We start from the raw sequence: 16,361 nt of genomic DNA, 5'->3' as shown, positions 1-16,361 counted from the left end.
TTTTTCCTTCTGACTCCAAGGGGCCTCTGAGCAGCAGCTGAATGTGGTGACCCTTTCTGCCAGCTTCATCTCCACTGGCTTCACTCCAGCCAGCATCCAGCAAGTTGGATTGCTCTGCCCAGCTGCAATCCAATACACACTTACTTGGGAGTAAGTCCCATTGAACCCAATGGAGTTTACTTCTGAGGAGACATATACTGGATTGCAGCCTAAGGAAGGAATTCAAGGAGAGACGGGAATGGAACATATGATTCCCTAGATCACTCACAGTTTTAACTATAATTCAGGGGTTCCCAAACTGTGGTCAGTGGACCACCAGTCTGCGAAGTGTTTATATTGATTTTAATTCTATTTTCACTGCTTCTTTTATTTCATATGTTGTATTTTATTGAATTCCTTGAAATGCAAATTCTAATACTATAAAACACAATATAAGAAGCAATAAAAATACAATTAAAAATCACACAGTTGTTCCAAGCTTAGATGTGCTTCTACAAGCACATTACAATTGCTACGACACAAAGAAAAATCATTAAGTGGTCTTCCAAAATCACCAGAAATTTTAAAGAGGTCCACAGGGAAAACATTTTTGGGAACCATTGCTATAATTAAAGGGAAGCCCTTGGTTATGCCAGCTCTGGCTCTCAGAGAAAGCCCACATAATAAATATAGTTCATTTATTAACTTCATTTTTATCCTGCCCGTCATCAATAAGCAATCCCAGGGCGGGTTACATAACCATTAAAATAGCATAGAAATAACACATAAGGACTCAATTTCTCCTTCCAACATTAATGCCACAAAATTAATCCCCCTTGCCATCAAAAGCCTGAGGGAAGAAGTGAGCCTTTACCTGATACTGAAAACTAAACAATGTCAGCACCAGTCTTTATCTCAAGAGGGAGGGTATTCCACAACTGGGGTACCACCACTGAGAAGTGCCTCTCTCAAGTAACTAAACCTTGAGCACCACTCAGAGATGGAGCAAGGAGAAAAGCCTCCCTGGCAGATCTTTTGGCCAAAGCAGGAAAATAAAGGGAGATGTGTTCCTTCATGTATCTGGATCCTAGGTTATTAAGAGCTTTACACTCATCACTAAAATCTTGAACAGGTCTCAGTAGGATACTGGCAGTGTTAAAGACATGTTACTGGTGGTAGGACAGTAATACTATTGCTACAGTGTACAAAATATCTGCATAATGAATTTTATATTGTTGTAACCTGCACTGGGACCTTATGGTGAAAGGCGGGTAAGAAATCAAATTATTTATTATTTATTAAATTTATATCCTGCCCTTCCTCCCAGAAGGAGCCCAGGGTGGGAAACAAAAAAGCTGAAAACATCTTGAAAACAAAGCATCTTTAAAAACAAATCTTTAAAACATCTTTTAAAAAATCTTAAAACAATTCCAGCATAGACACAGACGGGTATAAGGTCTCTACTTAAAAGGCTTGTTGGAAGAGGAAGGTCTTCAAACAAACTTATAGTACAGAATAAAACACATGATTTATTGAGACAACACCACTGTGATGTTTCTAAAAGCAGGCTGACAGATTTCATCAATTGTGATATCTCTCAGTTTTCACCAGCGTATTATTCAGCAATAGTAAACTCACCTGTCTTAGTTTCTCTGCATCTGCCTGAGACATTGTAGTCTGTGTATTAGTTGCTCCAGCAGTTGGTGCTGGACCAGGAACTTGAGAAGCTTGGGGAAATTGTTTTCCCTGCAAGCTCATGGAAGAGTTTACAGATGTACTGAAGTTCCCCTCTGATCCAGATCTTGGTTGATCTGCAACATCATGGGGAAGCTGAGTAGTTCCAAATGTTTCTGGCTGAGGTCTTGGAGTCATTGGAGGCTGATCATAAGGATCACAAAGTGGGGCTTTTGAAATACTGCTAAAAGAATCTGTTACCACAGGGACTGGTAGCTTTGGGGGCTGAGAACATGGATCTGATGGCCTTACAAAAGTCCCAGGTAAAGATCTGTTCTGTGATGCCTGCAGATAAGAATCTCGATTTGACATTAGAGCTGGTCTACTGTAAGGTTCTGAAATTCCAGGCCTTGGAGTTGCTGGTGGTTGAGAATATGGATCATTACTGACTGGCCTTGGTGTACCTGGAGGCTGGGCATATGAATCAGAATGCCTTTGATTAGCTGAAACCTGAGCAAATAAGTCTCCAGTCTGTGCAGGTCTTGGTGTGAGAGGCTGATGCATATATGGGTCAACAGTGGCAGGTCGAGGAGTACCCGGAGGCTGGGCATAAGGGTCTGTGACTGGCCGAGGAGTACCTGGAGGCTGGGCATAAGGGTCTGTGACCGGCCGAGGAGTACCCGGAGGTTGGGTGTATGGATCCTGAGCAACTGCCCTTGAAATAGTTCCAGATTGAGAAAAAGAATCACTCTGGTTTCGCACTACTCTTTGTGGATGGGCAAATGTCTCTTTTATTGCTGGGTGGGGAGTCAGAGGCGGCTGACTGTATGGGTCATTAGATGAATTGTGTGAAAAGCTATCCATAGGCCTTGGTGTCAAAACAGGCCGTTCGTAGGGATCCACAGCCATGCGTCTTGGGGTTGGTGGCATTGATGCATAAGGATCTTGTGGAGACTGAGTTGGGCGCATTGGAGTTTTAAATGGACCAGAACTTCCCTCAACAACAGGAGTGGGAGTCAATGGTGGCCTTGCATATGAGTCAGCAAGTGATGTCTGGGGCCTTTGAAATGCATCTGTTCTAGGAGGTGGTTTGGCAAATGCATCACTGTTTGCCACTGCTAAAGATGTTTTCCCTGGTTGTTCTGCAATTAGAGGTGATCTTGATACCACCAAAGATTTGGAGAAAGGTTCTGTTCCCATTACAGGCCTGGGTGTATCTGGAGCTTTTGGGTAAGGGTCACTGCTGACTGGAGACAAGGAACAAGAATCTCTAACAGGTGACGGCCGGCTCCCTGTTGATTCAGATACATGAGCTGGCCTGGTTATGAGTGAAGGAGGTGGACAAATATCTACTGATGTAACAGAATTTCTTCTGAGAAAGTTTTGATTTTGGTTAATAGGTGGTGGCCTGGGAGTTCCCACCATTTTTGCATAAGGGTCAACAGGAGAAGGTGGTCTAGTAGAGCAAGGAAAAAAGACCTGTTGTGATGGAGCCTGACAATGGGAATCTTGAACAGGCATTCTATTTGGTGTTGCAGGTGGCGGAGGGGCATGTGGTTTTAAGAACACATCAGAAGGAGTAGAAGTAGGGGTACTAGGCAGTTGCTTTGTATACAATGTCTGTTGTGCAGGAGACATACTTCCATTGCCAGTCTGAGGGGTTAAGGGACTTTGCATCCCACTACTAGGTGTGTCTGAACCTGACTGGTTCAAAAGCTGCTGTGATCCAAGTTGTTGTTGTTGCAGTTGCTGCTGCTCATTTTTAACTTGCTCAAGTTTCTGAGTTGCTTCAATTTTAGCTTGCTGTTTACTTTTCTGACGCATTTGCTGTTTTAAGAAAGGAAAAAACAGGTTGCATTACAACTATCACCAGATTAATCAAAGGCAAATAATAAAACTCATGAGCACATTTAAAGGTCATCTTAAAAGTTCCAACACATTAAGGATATGGGGCCAATTATTTATAAAATATACTGTATTTATGCATGCTCCCAGATGGTTAATAGCAAAAGCACAGTTCTTTGAAGGCCAGAATACATACTTAAATTTCAAGAAGCAAGACAACCTTCATAAAAAGACAGAGGTGCTAATAACCATCTTAGGAGTTTGATATGAGGTTGAAGTACCAGAAGCGCTCAAACAGAACTTTTTTTTAAAGCTCCTGTTCTGAGCTTCCTGTGTCATGCTTGCAAGATTGTCCTTATGGTAGCTTGGCACATGAGCTTGCACAGCATGCAACCCACAAAAATACACTGATTTGCATTTGAATACCACAATGACATTTGATTTCACTATCACTATTGGGGGGAAAAAGACAGTTCACATACTATTTTAATGAGACGTGGAAACAATCCTCTATGCATTTGAAACAGCTACCAGTAGCCTTTACAGATGCTCATGATTTGAATCTCCCCTTCTTCACTTGTGGTGCCCCGAGAGGCTGAACTACGAACTGGTTCTGGATCTCTCAAGCAGTTGCAATTTTCCTTCTCTTCCCACATGCGTTCCTCCCCACAAACTTACAGTTTCTTTCATCCTTTCTCCCTGTTCCTTTCACATTCACTCCTTCTTTCTGTAGCAGCTTACCTCTTATTCCCCACCCACTCTCTTCCCGGTTTATTTATTGAACATATTAGTCTTTTATGTCTCTTTCTAATTTTCTTCAATGCTCTTTCTGCTCTTTCCCCTCAGAAGATGGAGGCTTCCTGACTCAACAGGAGATCTAGCAGAAATAAAATAGTAGCAGTGTGTGTATGTGTGCACGTGTGCACATGAGAGAGGGAGAGAGGGAAAAGGGGCCAGAAAATGCAGCAGCTCCAGGCTCTTCTCCTTTTCTTTTTTTCCAGTCCTCCAAACCCTTTTATCTTAGACCTTCTCATTCTCTCACTTTCTTCCCTTACACTTGGACAGCCGCCACATCCATTTCCTCTTTCATTTTTGCTTTTCTCCCCTCCAGCTTTGCATGCTACAGCCTCCCTTATGCTTCACTCTCTAAGCATCTCCTTCCCCCATGTATGTGAATGCAGTGCACATGCAAGGAGCTGCTACTGCTACCATCAGTCGAACCAAAGGCTACTGCATGACTGGGGCAGGCTGCAGCACTGAGGCCCACCTGAAAGGGGGCTGAGGACCATTGCTTGAGAAACACTATGAGATCTGTGGTTGTGAATTTCAGGGCTATTTTTTCAGATTAATCTAAGCTCCACTATTTTATTACTTGAAATTGAGAATTCTCAATTAAAGTGCAGGGTTATGTTTACATCACTTCTTAGGTTACCTATACTTGCTATACACAGCACATAAACAAGGTGTGTGATAAACTACAATTTCTTTTCCTAGCATTTAATTTTAATTAAGGACAGCTCTTTCTACAGCTGTACTAGACAAAAAGAGGAATCAAAGACCAACTGAAACACACCTGTCTAAATTTCCATTCTTGCTCATGCTCTGATTCCCTCTGCTTTAATGGGTCCTTGAAGAGTTCAGTGTCGATACGAGAGCTTGGATCAATGCTATCCTGTTGCTGCTGCCTTTTCATGGAATCATTAGACATCTGCACTTTGTTGATGCGTAAAGCAGCTCTATTATCTCTGGCTTTTTGCTGCAAAAAAGATCAGACACAGAAGTAATTTGTCTTGTTTTAGACTGATAAATGCAAGTAATGCCTCTGTTTATTACCCACACAAAATCCACAAACAAATAATTTATGGGGTTCGAATAAATTTCATATATAAAGAAACTAGGTCACCAATTGGTACGTATCCAGAAGGATAGCCATGTTAGTACGTTGTGATAAAAACAAAGAGTCTCGTGGTACCTGTGAACCACTAATCTTCCTAGACACACAACATAAAGGTGGATGTATCTCTGTCAAATGAAATGGGGGACAAAGGTGTAATTAGAAAAAAACAATTAAAACAGCACAGGAACAATAGTCCTAGCCATGCAGATCCACCAGTCCATACAACATATGAAGGACAATATCCCAAATCAAGCTGAGCATTATAAGCATTGAACAGAGGAAATGGAAATCAAGAAATACATACATCTGTTCAGTTAATCGTTTAATTGTTTAAAAATAGCTACAGGCATTTATTTCTGGCTGATGTTCCTGATATTTACTTCTCCAGAGGATCAAATCACCCTGGCTATTTTTTAAGTGTGCAAATTCTACACTAGGTTTTTAGAGTTGCTAAAGAGCAATCGCAAGAAAACTGGCATGTCCCCAAAGGCCTAAAAAGTAAATTGAGGAACCCAGATAAGAAACAAACTCCAGGGACTAACTAAAATCCATGTATTAAAAATGCACTTTGTAGAAGCAGTGTGTTTTTAAGCAGTTTTAAAACTTAAATTACTTTTAGACTAATAGAATTAAGAGATGAAACACCATTTCTCTTCCAACAAAAATTGCAAATGTTAATTACCACGTATGGAGCCCTTTCCTGTGAGCTTGCTTTTCTCCACAGTTTAGCAATCTGCTTCACTCTTGTTGTCCAGTCTGAGAACGTGGAGGAGAAAAAGGAGACAGGTTTGTTATTTTGCACTGAAAATAGGGATAGTAACCTATCAGTAAACATGAAGTTATTACCTCTTTCAGAGTTAATAAAATCTGAATTCTATGAAATAAAACTAGCGGCTAACAGCTTTGAAATGCTAGGTTTAACTCTGCTGTAATAGTGGATTTCCTGCGTTGGCAGGAGGTTGGACTAGATGGCCTTTAAGGTACTTTCCAACTTCATGATTCTATAATTTATAGCATACCTGGGAACTCTTCCTTTAGATTTGGAAAATTGATATTTGTGTACAAAACAGGTGCCACAGTTGCCATTTCGCCAAGTGCTTCCTCCTTCTCCCACTTAAGAGTGCTTCTCTGTGCATTAGACATGGTATCACCTTCACCTTCCAGTGGGGCAGCAGAAGGAACCCAAGAACTGGTGGAATCATTCATCACTGCATTAAATGTTGTGTTTTTATCCCTGACAAAGCAAAGCAAAACAGAGAATTATTCGTTTCCAAATATGGGATTACATTATTTATCTAAGCATGCTTGCGCGTGTACACACACACACACACACACACACAGAGCATGACCTCAAAACTGCTAATAATGTTGGTTACTCTGCAATCTGAGGAGAGGAGAAATCACAGCCCAACTTCTTAACAACATGCTTGGTTGAATTAATATCATTCTAGCTTTGTTGAAGTAGGGAAAATATCAGATTTCTCAATTTGACTCACCTTGTGTCTGTGTATGGTGGCTGTGATATAGTAGAAAAAGTGCCTAATCCACCTCCAGGAACCAAAGATGTGTGAGGAAGATGGGGGTTTGGTCCAATCAGGCCATTTATAAGTGGAACTCTTGAAAATGCATTCTCCCCTTTTAAAGAAAAGGTGAAAATAAAATAAAAAATGCAACAATTATTTATACATTGTACAATAAATGCAACAAATACGATATAAAATAATCAGAATTAACAAATTGATTACTATCCCAAGGCTATGGTAGGAAAAATACTTTAAAACATAATATTAGTGTTTAGCATGTATAAGGTCAGTAATACTGTAGTACAATATTTCACAATGCTAGACTTTAAAGAGATATTATCTACATATACCACAATATCAAACACACATAATTTCTATTCTATTTTGAAGAGTTTGTAAGAGTAAAATATTCAGGGTCTAAATATAAATAATTTTACATCTTACATGCTATTTTTCAGACTAAATAATTTGTTAGCTAAGTCATTTTTTGACTTATTTTCTGGATTCTGGTATGCTGTACAGAAGGAGCAGACCCACTTCTCGTTGGAACCAAAGTCTGGTTTCAGAAAGTATAATAATCCTTATGTCTAGGCTGGAGGAGCAGCAGAGCTTGGAAGATTACTTTTAAAAAGTAGTAAATTACATGGCCCAAAAAAGTAGTAATTACTATTACAATTACAATTGCTCTGAAAGTAACTGATTGCTTTACTTTTTCTCAAGAGTAATCACTACAATTACATTTCAGTTACTTTTTAAAAAAAATGCCTACAAGCTGCACATCTAAGTAGCCTAAAACAACATTAAAAATAAACACACACATATAGAGGTAGTAGAATAATTCTTTTTATTCATAAGATAGCAATGGTGGACTCTCTGCTGGTAAGGAAGGTGGGGAGGGAGGCAGAGGCCACTACTCAGATCTTTGCATGTCAATCCAAGAGCAACCCTCCCCCACTCAGCCAGCAAGCATAACCTCTCTCACTCAACCACCTCCTGGACCCTGCCCTGCCACCAACTAAGGGACACTCACCCAAGCAAACATTTTCCCCGAGATGCAAAAAAGTTAAAATACTGCAAATGCAGCACAATAGCCAGAGAGGGTGGTGGAGGTCACTTTGTGTGCAAATACAGTAGTCAGTCAGTCTCACACTCACACTCACACACACACGTTATTTTTCACCTCCACAGTTCTTTATCTTCATTCTGCTGCTGCCTTCTCCTCCTTTATCCATGTTCTTGCCCTCCGGCTCCTTTCTCCCACCACTCCATTCTTCTCACCACCACCATCCATTTTTTTAAACAATTGTTTTCTCCACTCCAACCCGTCTTAACTCTCCACCTCCTTCCTCGTTGCCTCCTACCCACCCACAGAGCATGAGGCAAGAGCAATGCTGCACAGAAGCCCAGTTTGAGACACATGATTTTCATCCACAAATCAGAGGAGCAGAAGACTTCCCCTGCTCCCTCCCAAGTAATGCCCAAATGTAATGCTGGAAACATTACAATTACTCCTCCAAAGTAATAAAATTACTTCTAGTTCTATTACAATCAACATGTAAAGGAATTACCCACTCGTTCCTCAAAAAAGTAATGAATTACAACTAATTTGTTACTTGTAACAAATTGCTTCTAAGCTATGAGGAGCAGAAAATATGCTGGCCAAGCACCCTTGCATACAGGGGTGGTATCCAACGAAGTAGTTGTGTTAGTAGAAGGATTTTCATTTGTAAATGGAACTTCCCTTCCCTGTGTATCTCCTGTACCCTCCTGAATTTTGCTCCGAAGGGTTCGGGGAACCCCCAGAAAAGATTGGGGAGTGCATAGGAAGAGGAGAGGTGGGGAAGTTGGATACTTTTCCAGGTATCATTCTTCCTACCATAAAAACTTTGACACACACACAATGATGGGTCCTAGATATTCCTTTAAAGACGGGCATCTTGATGACACACAGATATTTGGTAGGAGCACTTGAGGGACTGCTAGATGACAGAAACCTGGTTACTCCCTATTCAGATGAAAAACATTCAACTCTGTGCTAGAACACAGACTTTTTGTTTAATTGGGAAATATCTTTTTGTTTTGAGTCACTGAAATATTTGAGTATCTTTTGATTTTACATGCTACTATGCAGTTACCTGTGTCTATATTTTACTAAGATGTGAAGCAGCAATTCATGGAAAAGCACCCTAACTATAAATTACAGAAGATGGGGTCAAGAGAGTATAAAATATTGATGTGAGATTGGCACAGTACAATGCTGTAGAAACTTGGAAAATCCACAGTATGTTTCTTACATTAGATGATCATTTTTAATTTTAAAAAACAGCTTTTTTCCCCTGTTTAGAGGCAAATGCTTTTTCTTAGTTTTGAAAAAAGTTTGAAAAGCAGAGGGGGTAGATTTATGTTATGAATTTATGGGAGTATAGTCTCTGTCTCAGCCACAAACCAAATGGTTTCAAGGTTGTTCTTCCAGGCTTGAGCAATACCTATGACTTATTGTTGATAAGATTCAAGGACGCAATTAAATAAAGAAGAACAAAGACGACTCAGAAATTTGGCTCAAGTCATAAATCAAAGGAGGACTAATTTTTAATAAATAATTTAGGGGTGCAACCAGAGAGAACCAGAGTGTGGCTGGAAATCTGAAATGAGAGGAGTTTTACATTAGGGAAACTCACAAAGGTTCTCTCTCTCCTGATCTCCTCTTCCAACTTTTAGCTTAATCTTGGTTATCCTCCCTGGCTATCATTCTCCCCTCCCCCAATAGCATCTTCCCTGAAGACATGCTAACTTGGTGTTTTTTTGGGAGGGGGATGGAAAATAAGTGTTCTGAGTTGGATTTCTTTTTAGTTTGGTTCTGGTTCTTCGGCCACTATCAATATGCTCATTGGTGCAGATTGATACACAATGAATTGAAAATCCATTTTCATAGCTCTGAAGTCTCTGAAAGGACAGGTGTGAGTCCCATTCTGACATTAACATTTATAGATTATTATTTTGGGGTGATGTAATTAAATAATGGAATGAAAATCAAAGAAAAAATAACTAAAATACACACACACACACACACACAAAGAGAAATTGAGTGTCTTTGTGGATTATAGTGTAATAACCTACAATTCTCCACATTGTTAAGAGTCCCTTTCAAAGTCTGTCTGTATCTCAGATCTCTTCTCCCTACAAACACATATAACTGATGGATGCCAAGATATACAAGTCCTGATGAGTACAGACATCATTTTTACTCTTTTAATACATCACAGACTTGTAAAGTTGGAAGTGAACTTAGTTCAATTTCCTACACTAAAAAAGAAAAATAGATCTTCCATTCATTACACATCTGACATAAGTTTATATCACTGAGGAATGTTTAATAGGCAATATCCAGGTGGCATGAGCAATCAATAGGAATCCATGAAACCCACAAGTCTCAAACATTTCAAGTAAGGCAAAAAAATCATTCAGTAGGTAGTTATATCAGCTTAAAAGTATGAAAGTAAACTTATACAGGCATACCCCACTTAACGTTGCTTCACTTAACGTCGCCTCGCTATAATGTACATGCTCCATACGTCTCCATACCCCGCTTAACGTCACTTCACTTAACGTCGCCTCGCTATAATGTACATGCTCCATACGTCCCCATACCCCGCTTAACGTCGCTTCACTTAACGTCGCCTCGCTATAATGTACATGCTCCATACGTCCCCATACCCCACTTAACGTCGCCTTGCTATAATGTACATGCTCCATACGTCCCCATACCCCGCTTAACGTTCATGTGTTTCGCAATAACATACACTTTTTTGGCATGACGCCGCTGCCATCTAGTGGTGATTGCGTGCATTACAAGTGACGACAATTGCTTCACTTAACGTTTATTTTTGCTTTAAGTATACTCTCCGGTCCCATTGCGAACGTTAAAGCAGGGTATGCCTGTATGTTGAGCTTCCCTCAAAAGAAACTTCACCTCTTGTTTTCCCCATCCAATGTCCTGTCTTTAGTTGTGGCCTCCTCTGAAACCTCAATGCAATGGGGAAACCCCATTCAAAACCTAAATGTAAGGAAATTTCTTCCTGACCTCAAAAGCTCACTTGAGGCATATTATGTACCACAAAGCACTCTTCTAGCTTGCAAATAAAAACTACGCTAGGGCAATTAACTGACCTGGAATAATATCTGTAGTATAAAAGGAAGTCGTATCTCAAACTGTTAAAGCCTTATTTATTACGTTTCCTATTAACATTTATTACAATTTATTTATTTATTTATTATTTAATTTGTATCCCACCCTTCCTCCCAGCAGGAGCCCAGCGCGGCAAACAAAGTGCTAAAAACATTTTAAAACATCATAAAAACAGATCTTAAAATACATTAAAACAAAACAGCGTTGAAAACATTTAAAAAAAAACAACTTTAAAAAAGAGTTAAAAAACATATTAAGCAATTCTAACACAGACGCAGACTGGGATAGGTCTCATCCTAAAAGGCTTGTTGAAAGAGGAAAGTCTTCAAAAGGCGCTGAAAAGATAGCAGAGATGGCACCTGCCTAATATTCAAAGGGAGTGAATTCCACAGGGTAGGTGCTGCCACACTAAAGGTCCGTTTCCTATATTGTGCAGAATGAACCTCCTGATAAGATGGTATCTGCAGGAGGCCCTCACCTGCAGAGCGCAGTGATCGACGGGGTATATAAGGGGTAAGACGGTCTTTCAGGTATCCTGGTCCCAAGCTGTATAGGGCTTTGTACAACAAAACTAGAACCTTGAACTTGGCCCAGTAGCAAATCGGCAGCCAGTGCAGTTCTTTCAGCAGCGGGGTGACATGTTGGCAATACCCTGCCCCAGTGAGCAGTCTCACCGCCACATTTTGCACCAGCTGCAGCTTCCGGACCAACCTCAAGGGCAGCCCCACATAGAGAGCATTACAGTAATCCAGCCTGGAGATTACCAGTTGGTGGACAACAGTGGTCAGGCTATCCCGGTCCAGAAGCGGCCGCAGCTGTCTCATCAGCCGAAGCTGGTAAAAGGCACTCCTAGCCACTGAGGTCACCCGGGCCTCTAGCAACAAAGATGGATCCAGGAGTACCCCCAGGCTACAGACCTGCGCTTTCAGAGGGAGTACGACCCCATCCAAAGCAGGCAGCTGACCAATTATCCGAACTCGGGAACCACCAACCCACAGCGACTCCGTCTTGCTAGAATTCAGACTCAGTTTATTGGCCCTCATCCAGCCCAGCACCGAGTCCAGGCAGCGGTCCAGGGCTTGCACGGCCTCTCCCAATTCAGATGTTGCAGAGAAATAGAGCTGGGTATCATCAGCATACTGCTGATGCCTCACCCCAAAGCTCCTGATGACTGCTCCCAAGGGCTTCATATAGACGTTAAACAGCATGGGGGACAAGATGGTACCCTGCGGCACCCCACAGCACAGTTGCCAGGGGGGCGAAAGACAGTCACCCAATGCTATTCCCTGAGAGCGACCCTGGAGATAGGATCGGAACCACTGTAAAACAGTGCCTCCAATACCCAGCTCACCAAGTCGGCCCAGAAGGATACCATGGTCAATGGTATCAAAAGCCACTGAGAGATCAAGTAAGAATAACAGGGTCTCACTCCCCCTGTCCTTCTCGCAATAAAGGTTACCCATCAGGGCGACCAAGGCCGATTCAGTCCCATAACCAGGTCTGAACCCAGACTGGGATGGGTCAAGATAATCTGTTTCATCCAAGAGTACTTGCAGTTGCTGCACCACAACCCTCTCAATCACCTTCCCTAAGAAGGGGGTATTTGCAGCCAGTCGGTCATTGTCACAAACCAATGGATCCAGGATGGGCTTTTAGGAATGGTTGAATCACCGTCTCTTTCAAGGCGGCTGGAACCACTCCCTCCTGCAATGATGTGTTGACCACACCCTGGATCCACTCGGTCAGACCCCCTCGGCAAGCTTTAATAAGCCAAGAAGGGCAAGGGTCGAGAGGACAAGTTGAAGTGCTCCTTGTATCATCTACCCCTACAACAAAGATGGAGATTTTTTTTCCTGTTAACACAGGGGTAATCTGGGGTGGGAGTATACACAGGCAAAAGTGGGTAGGTCGCCCCCTTTTTCTCTCCCTACCACCCCTTATTTTCTGTCCATCCTACCCAATGGGCTGCTGAGGGAAGAACAGATAGCTCTTGCCAGAGGTCTGAACTGATAGCTTTCAGAGGGCTTTTGAAATTAGGCCAAGGGCTGCATGAAATTAAGCTGAGGCCCACATGTTGTCCACCCCTGCCCTACAATATCTAAAATGAACACAGGAGAAGACCTATGGCACAATGGCAGCAATTTTATAGATTAAATTTAATCACAGGGGCTCACTGATATCAGAATTCAAATCCTAAAGTCTCCCTAAGTCCTCTTAACATAGAAGCACTAGCCCTAGAGAACCTTTCTGACTCCATTGGCCAGATTCTTATCAGAATCAGCTTTGTGGGACAAATGTGACAGGTAGGCAGGGCTGTGCACCTGTCAATCACATATCATTTATGACATCACATGACTGACAGGTGAGTTGTCCCGCCCATCTCTCAAAATCCCTTGTGGGCTTCTCAAGTGCCCACTTGAGACTTCTTTCTCTTACTTGCCACAGAAACACGGGGGGGGGGGCGTCCCTCTTCACCCTCCCACCTGCAGGAAGTGAGAAGAGGAAGTCTGCATTTTAATATGCAGGATTCTTTCTTTTGCTTCATTCACTGGCAGCAGTGGCAGGACGGAGGAACAAGGGGGAGAATGGCCTTCTCCCCTTTGTCCCCCCCCCACACTGCTGCAGCAAGCGAGAATCAAACCTTGCCCTCACTTCAATCATATAATGTTACAAGTTATGTCAGCTGACTGACAGGTGGGTGTGGTTTGGGGGAAATGGACCAGACTAGACCCCCTGGCAAACCAGGATTGGTCTGCTGGCCAGGTTCCCTAAGACATCAGATCTGCTAAGCCTGTGGCAGCCAGAGGGTCCATGACTCTGTTATTATAGCAGATCAGCTACTTGTTGCCAGATAACAGTCACTATAAGCACACCAGCCTCTGACTCCTAAACCAAAGGTGGATAATCTTTTTTATCTCAAAGTCTACATACCCTCTGGGGTAAACTGCCAGGAGCTGCACGATTGTTGGGGTGGGGGAGAGAAGAGTCAAAAGTAGATGGAATTGGCAGCATTGCAGAATACTCACTCACTTACTCACACCCAGCATGGCAGGGGAAGCAAGAATGGCCCTTGTACCATCTGCAGCACCACATGCAGCCCCGAGGACAAAGATTGCCCACCACTATGCTAGGCAGAGACAATCTAATATATTTCTCGCAAAATGAGACATGAGATATCTAGGCAGTGTATGAAAATTGACACATCTATCTCCTTTATTGGGATAGAAATAATTATAAAAAGCAGTAATTACTCTTAACTTCTAGTCTTCACAATATTGGGCAACAATGATGCATGAATGGCTTGTTTTTTTAAAATGAAAAACCCTAACATGAAAACAAACCTTGATTGTGCATATGCATTAGCTGAGGAGGTGGAGGTGGTGGGGGCTGTGGCAAAGGAGTTGTTTGAGTAGCTGAAGGGCTCAATACAGCAGTAAACAGATCTTCAACATCCTTTCCTCCCAGTTCTGTAAAACACTGCATGTGAGTATACAGGTATGGCTGCATATAGTAAGCTTCATAAATGGATGTTAAAAAGCAAGAGAACGTACCTGGAATCTTGTACAGTTTACCAAGAATTGCACCTGAAGAAAGTAGAACATTAGCAATTATAATTTATACCAGATAATTGCAACAAATTAACCAAGAATTTCAAGTACAAAGTAAATCTAAAAATAGGTTCCTTTATAAGGCAATGGTATAAAATAAACAATTACCATCTGTGACCATCTTGTCCAGTTCAGGGCTCAGGATTCCATCTAATTGTTCTTCACTCAGTGGCCGTGAGCTCTGATTGACACTTTGTGGAGGTATAGAGGAAGGAACATCAGAGATGGATCCAATATCTAGCCCAGCTGATAGAAGGAAGAGAATGGTTTTAACTAAAAGACAATCAATATGTTTAAGCACCTAGTTTAACAAAATGCTTAGAAAAATTATTTGAAGCACACTTTTCTATAATGAATTCAACAAAACTTAACCCACCTAAACTCATTTGGCCTGTTTAAGAAACAGATGTTTTCTGCATAAGGTAATCCAAATTTGACTGAAGATTAAGATTAATCATAGGCCAGTGTGAGATTAAGAATTTAACAACTTCAACAAAATAACTATAAAATTCAACATATGTCTATACCAAAAAAGTGATCAAAATATTTACACATTAAGGCTTTTTTATCAGCAAGTAGGAGTTATTCTATGGACACTACAAAGCTCTCTTTTGAGTAGTTACAGAAGTAAAGAAACATTTTAACTTTAGAACTGATATACAGTAGGGCCCTGCTTCTTGGCGCCCCACTTTTCGGTGTTCCGTTAATATGGCGCCAGCGGGGCAATCAGCTGGAGGGGGGACTGGAGCTCCCCCCGCTCCAGCTGATCTCACAGGAGGAGGGGAAAATCATCTCCTCTTCTGGCACGATCAGACTCCCGCTCAAGCTGATTGCGTTGGAAGAGGCGACAATCAGCTATAGCGCTCTACAGCTGATCTTCTCCTCTTCCAGCCTGATCAGCGGGTTAGGTTCCAGACCCCCATGCTACAGCTGATCAGCTTTCTGGCGGGGGTCTGGAACCTAACCTGCCGTATGAGTGGGGCCCTACTGTACTTTTATACACAGAATTTGTGTTTTCATCTGGTGACTGAAAAATAGCCTACTAGGGTCAGGAAAAATGGAAATTCTTACTGTGAATTTCTATTCCTGGGGGTTCCTGGAGGACAGTCATTGGCCTTGGGAATGGCACCTCCCTCTGGATCAGCAGGCAGGGTCCACTTCAGATGACTTCACCCTGGGGGAGGGGCCATCCCGCTCTCTCCAGACTGCCTGGACAAGCAAAATCACCCCTTCACCACCACCCCAGATCACCTGACTTGAATATTGGAGTCCATCCTTCCGACGTTCCCTGACTTGAACATAAACTGAAGAAAGGAGTAGAAAATTGCCAGGAAATCCCCGGGTAGCCCTAACTACCACCCCACACATAAGGCGCTGGCAGAAGCCGCTAGTCCCCGACTTGCATCGCCCAAGAAACCCTGGAATGAAGCAGTGGGGACTGTCCTCCAGGAACCCCTGGGAACAGAAAATCACAATAAGAATTTCCATTTTTCCCTAGAGGTTCCTGGAGGCCAGTCATTGGCCTTGGGATATATCAGAGCCCTTAACCAGGGCGGGATTCCAGGAATGCAGGTCACATCCTAACCACCCACTGCAATACTCTCTGCCCAAAGACTGCATTGGCAGAGGCCTATGAATCAACTTTATAG

The 16,361-nt window shown here is 42.2% G+C and overlaps 1 protein-coding gene across 11 annotated transcripts in view; it reads right to left on the bottom strand.

Annotated features, from left to right (window-relative positions):
- KMT2C (lysine methyltransferase 2C) overlaps positions 1–16,361 on the bottom strand; it is a 283,231-nt gene that overhangs the window by 43,244 nt on the left and 223,626 nt on the right. For all 11 annotated transcript variants that reach the window (XM_061587632.1, XM_061587631.1, XM_061587633.1 and 8 more), the window contains 8 exons: positions 14,821–14,958; positions 14,656–14,688; positions 14,446–14,571; positions 6,892–7,030; positions 6,415–6,629; positions 6,078–6,151; positions 5,072–5,254; positions 1,618–3,480 (listed from right to left, as the gene is read on the bottom strand). In XM_061587632.1, the coding sequence (XP_061443616.1) occupies positions 1,618–3,480; positions 5,072–5,254; positions 6,078–6,151; positions 6,415–6,629; positions 6,892–7,030; positions 14,446–14,571; positions 14,656–14,688; positions 14,821–14,958 (2,771 nt within the window). The remainder of the gene's footprint in view (positions 1–1,617; positions 3,481–5,071; positions 5,255–6,077; positions 6,152–6,414; positions 6,630–6,891; positions 7,031–14,445; positions 14,572–14,655; positions 14,689–14,820; positions 14,959–16,361) is intronic.

The sequence above is a fragment of the Rhineura floridana genome, chromosome 10 (assembly GCF_030035675.1).
Source record: "Rhineura floridana isolate rRhiFlo1 chromosome 10, rRhiFlo1.hap2, whole genome shotgun sequence".
Lineage (NCBI taxonomy): Eukaryota > Metazoa > Chordata > Lepidosauria > Squamata > Rhineuridae > Rhineura > Rhineura floridana.
Note: the sequence above shows the minus strand (reverse complement) of the source record. Positions and strands in the feature narration are given on the sequence as shown.